At 41.5% G+C, this 1,466-nt stretch overlaps 1 protein-coding gene across 1 annotated transcript in view; it reads right to left on the bottom strand.

Moving 5' to 3' along the window:
* The window catches only part of nav2a (neuron navigator 2a), a 102,611-nt gene that overhangs the window by 4,349 nt on the left and 96,796 nt on the right, over positions 1 to 1,466 (bottom strand). The window contains exons 35-36 of the mRNA XM_013913656.1: positions 914 to 1,065; positions 556 to 627 (exon numbers count right to left, since the gene is read on the bottom strand). Of these exons, the coding sequence (XP_013769110.1) occupies positions 556 to 627; positions 914 to 1,065 (224 nt within the window). The remainder of the gene's footprint in view (positions 1 to 555; positions 628 to 913; positions 1,066 to 1,466) is intronic.

The raw sequence follows: 1,466 nt of genomic DNA, 5'->3' as shown, positions 1-1,466 counted from the left end.
ATAGCTGATTGGCCAGGTAGGTCTTTCCTGTACCGTTATATAAGTTGTTGGTATTTATGCTTGTGCTGGTGCATTTTGTTTTAATTACTGTGTGGTTGGGTCTCTGTGTTTTATAAGCAGTGCCAGCCGATAGAAACAAATAAAACGCTGGGGTTTCCCCCCCCAGGTCTTTGCTCTTTGTTGTGCTCATTTTGTTTTCGGGTGCACACATATTTGTCCGTCTAGCTGTTCCAATTCTTTTTACATTCCTTCAGGTCCATTCTGGCAGTTTCAGCAGGCTTCCTCCAGGAATTTGCTGACATTTCTAAGTTCTTATATTGATGCTATGACATTTATTCTTTATACTGAGGGGATGATTGCTACTCTCTCACTGATAAATTCAAAAACTGGGGTGAAAAGTAGCCAGAAAAACAGAAGAAGAATCAACTGTGCTGAACAGGCCTGTCACTGTAGCTGTGGGTTGCATGGAGCCAACCTGTAGTCACATTTCTAGGGAGGTGCATGTCAGGTTAAGCTGTAGGGTTAACGTAGCTATGGCATAAATCCCCAGTTTACCTGAAGTTGTGGTGAAGCTGCAGGTTGGGGGCAGATGAAGTGGCTTGGCTCATGGTGCCGATAATGTAAGGGCTGAAAGGCAAGAAAAGTACATCATTTCATGAAGTTACTAAACACGTTGAGAGGGATTTACTCTGCTTTAATCTGACGTAACTCCCTGAGCTGTTCTAACAGGGGTTTTCTTTCAGCTCAGTTCATTTGAGGTAAAGTGAAGCCAACCTGCTCTACAGAACAACTGTACACATTTTCAAATAAATGCGATACTTCTAGTCTTTATTGAGTAATAACACTAAGCATGTATACAAAATCCATTCAAGCTTTAGGAGGACTGTGCAGATGGAATGTGTAGTGAACTGACCTGTGCTGGTAGTTGCAGTTGAACAGACCATTGAAGATTTCTCCCAGGGAGCTGACATGGTGGAGGTTGTCCAAGATGACCACTAGAGGGCTCTCTGCCCCTGAGACACTGCTGCACTGCTCGGCCAAACCTGATAAGTACTGACGCAGCTCCTACAAACACATAGATTACGTTTTACATTTCTTAAGCCAGGGAACAAGTTGTTTCTCAAAAACCCATCTGACCAGAAGCTTTAGAAAACAAAGTTTTGGGGGGGGTGCAAACTGCTCTGACATATTGAAATAATTGTTGCCCTAATATTACATTTTTATATTTGTAGCTGTTGTTTACAGTTTTGCAAACTAAACATAAAGAATTAAATTCAATATATTCAAGAGTCAACCCAACACTTACTTAACCCTAGAAAAATTTAATATCGGAGCTCTTAGAGGTGATAAATTCAGCTGTTACCTCCTACGACCCACTAAAGAGGAATTCCTCTGCAATGTAGCTTTTTGTGCTTGTTACATTTTGCAGACTGGGTTTAACAACCAGCATGTAGAGAATCTGTGTG

Source organism: Pundamilia nyererei, unplaced genomic scaffold, assembly GCF_000239375.1.
Source record: "Pundamilia nyererei isolate P.nyererei 1_Seehausen unplaced genomic scaffold, PunNye1.0 scaffold00143, whole genome shotgun sequence".
NCBI classification, from domain to species: Eukaryota; Metazoa; Chordata; class Actinopteri; order Cichliformes; family Cichlidae; genus Pundamilia; species Pundamilia nyererei.
Note: the sequence above shows the minus strand (reverse complement) of the source record. Positions and strands in the feature narration are given on the sequence as shown.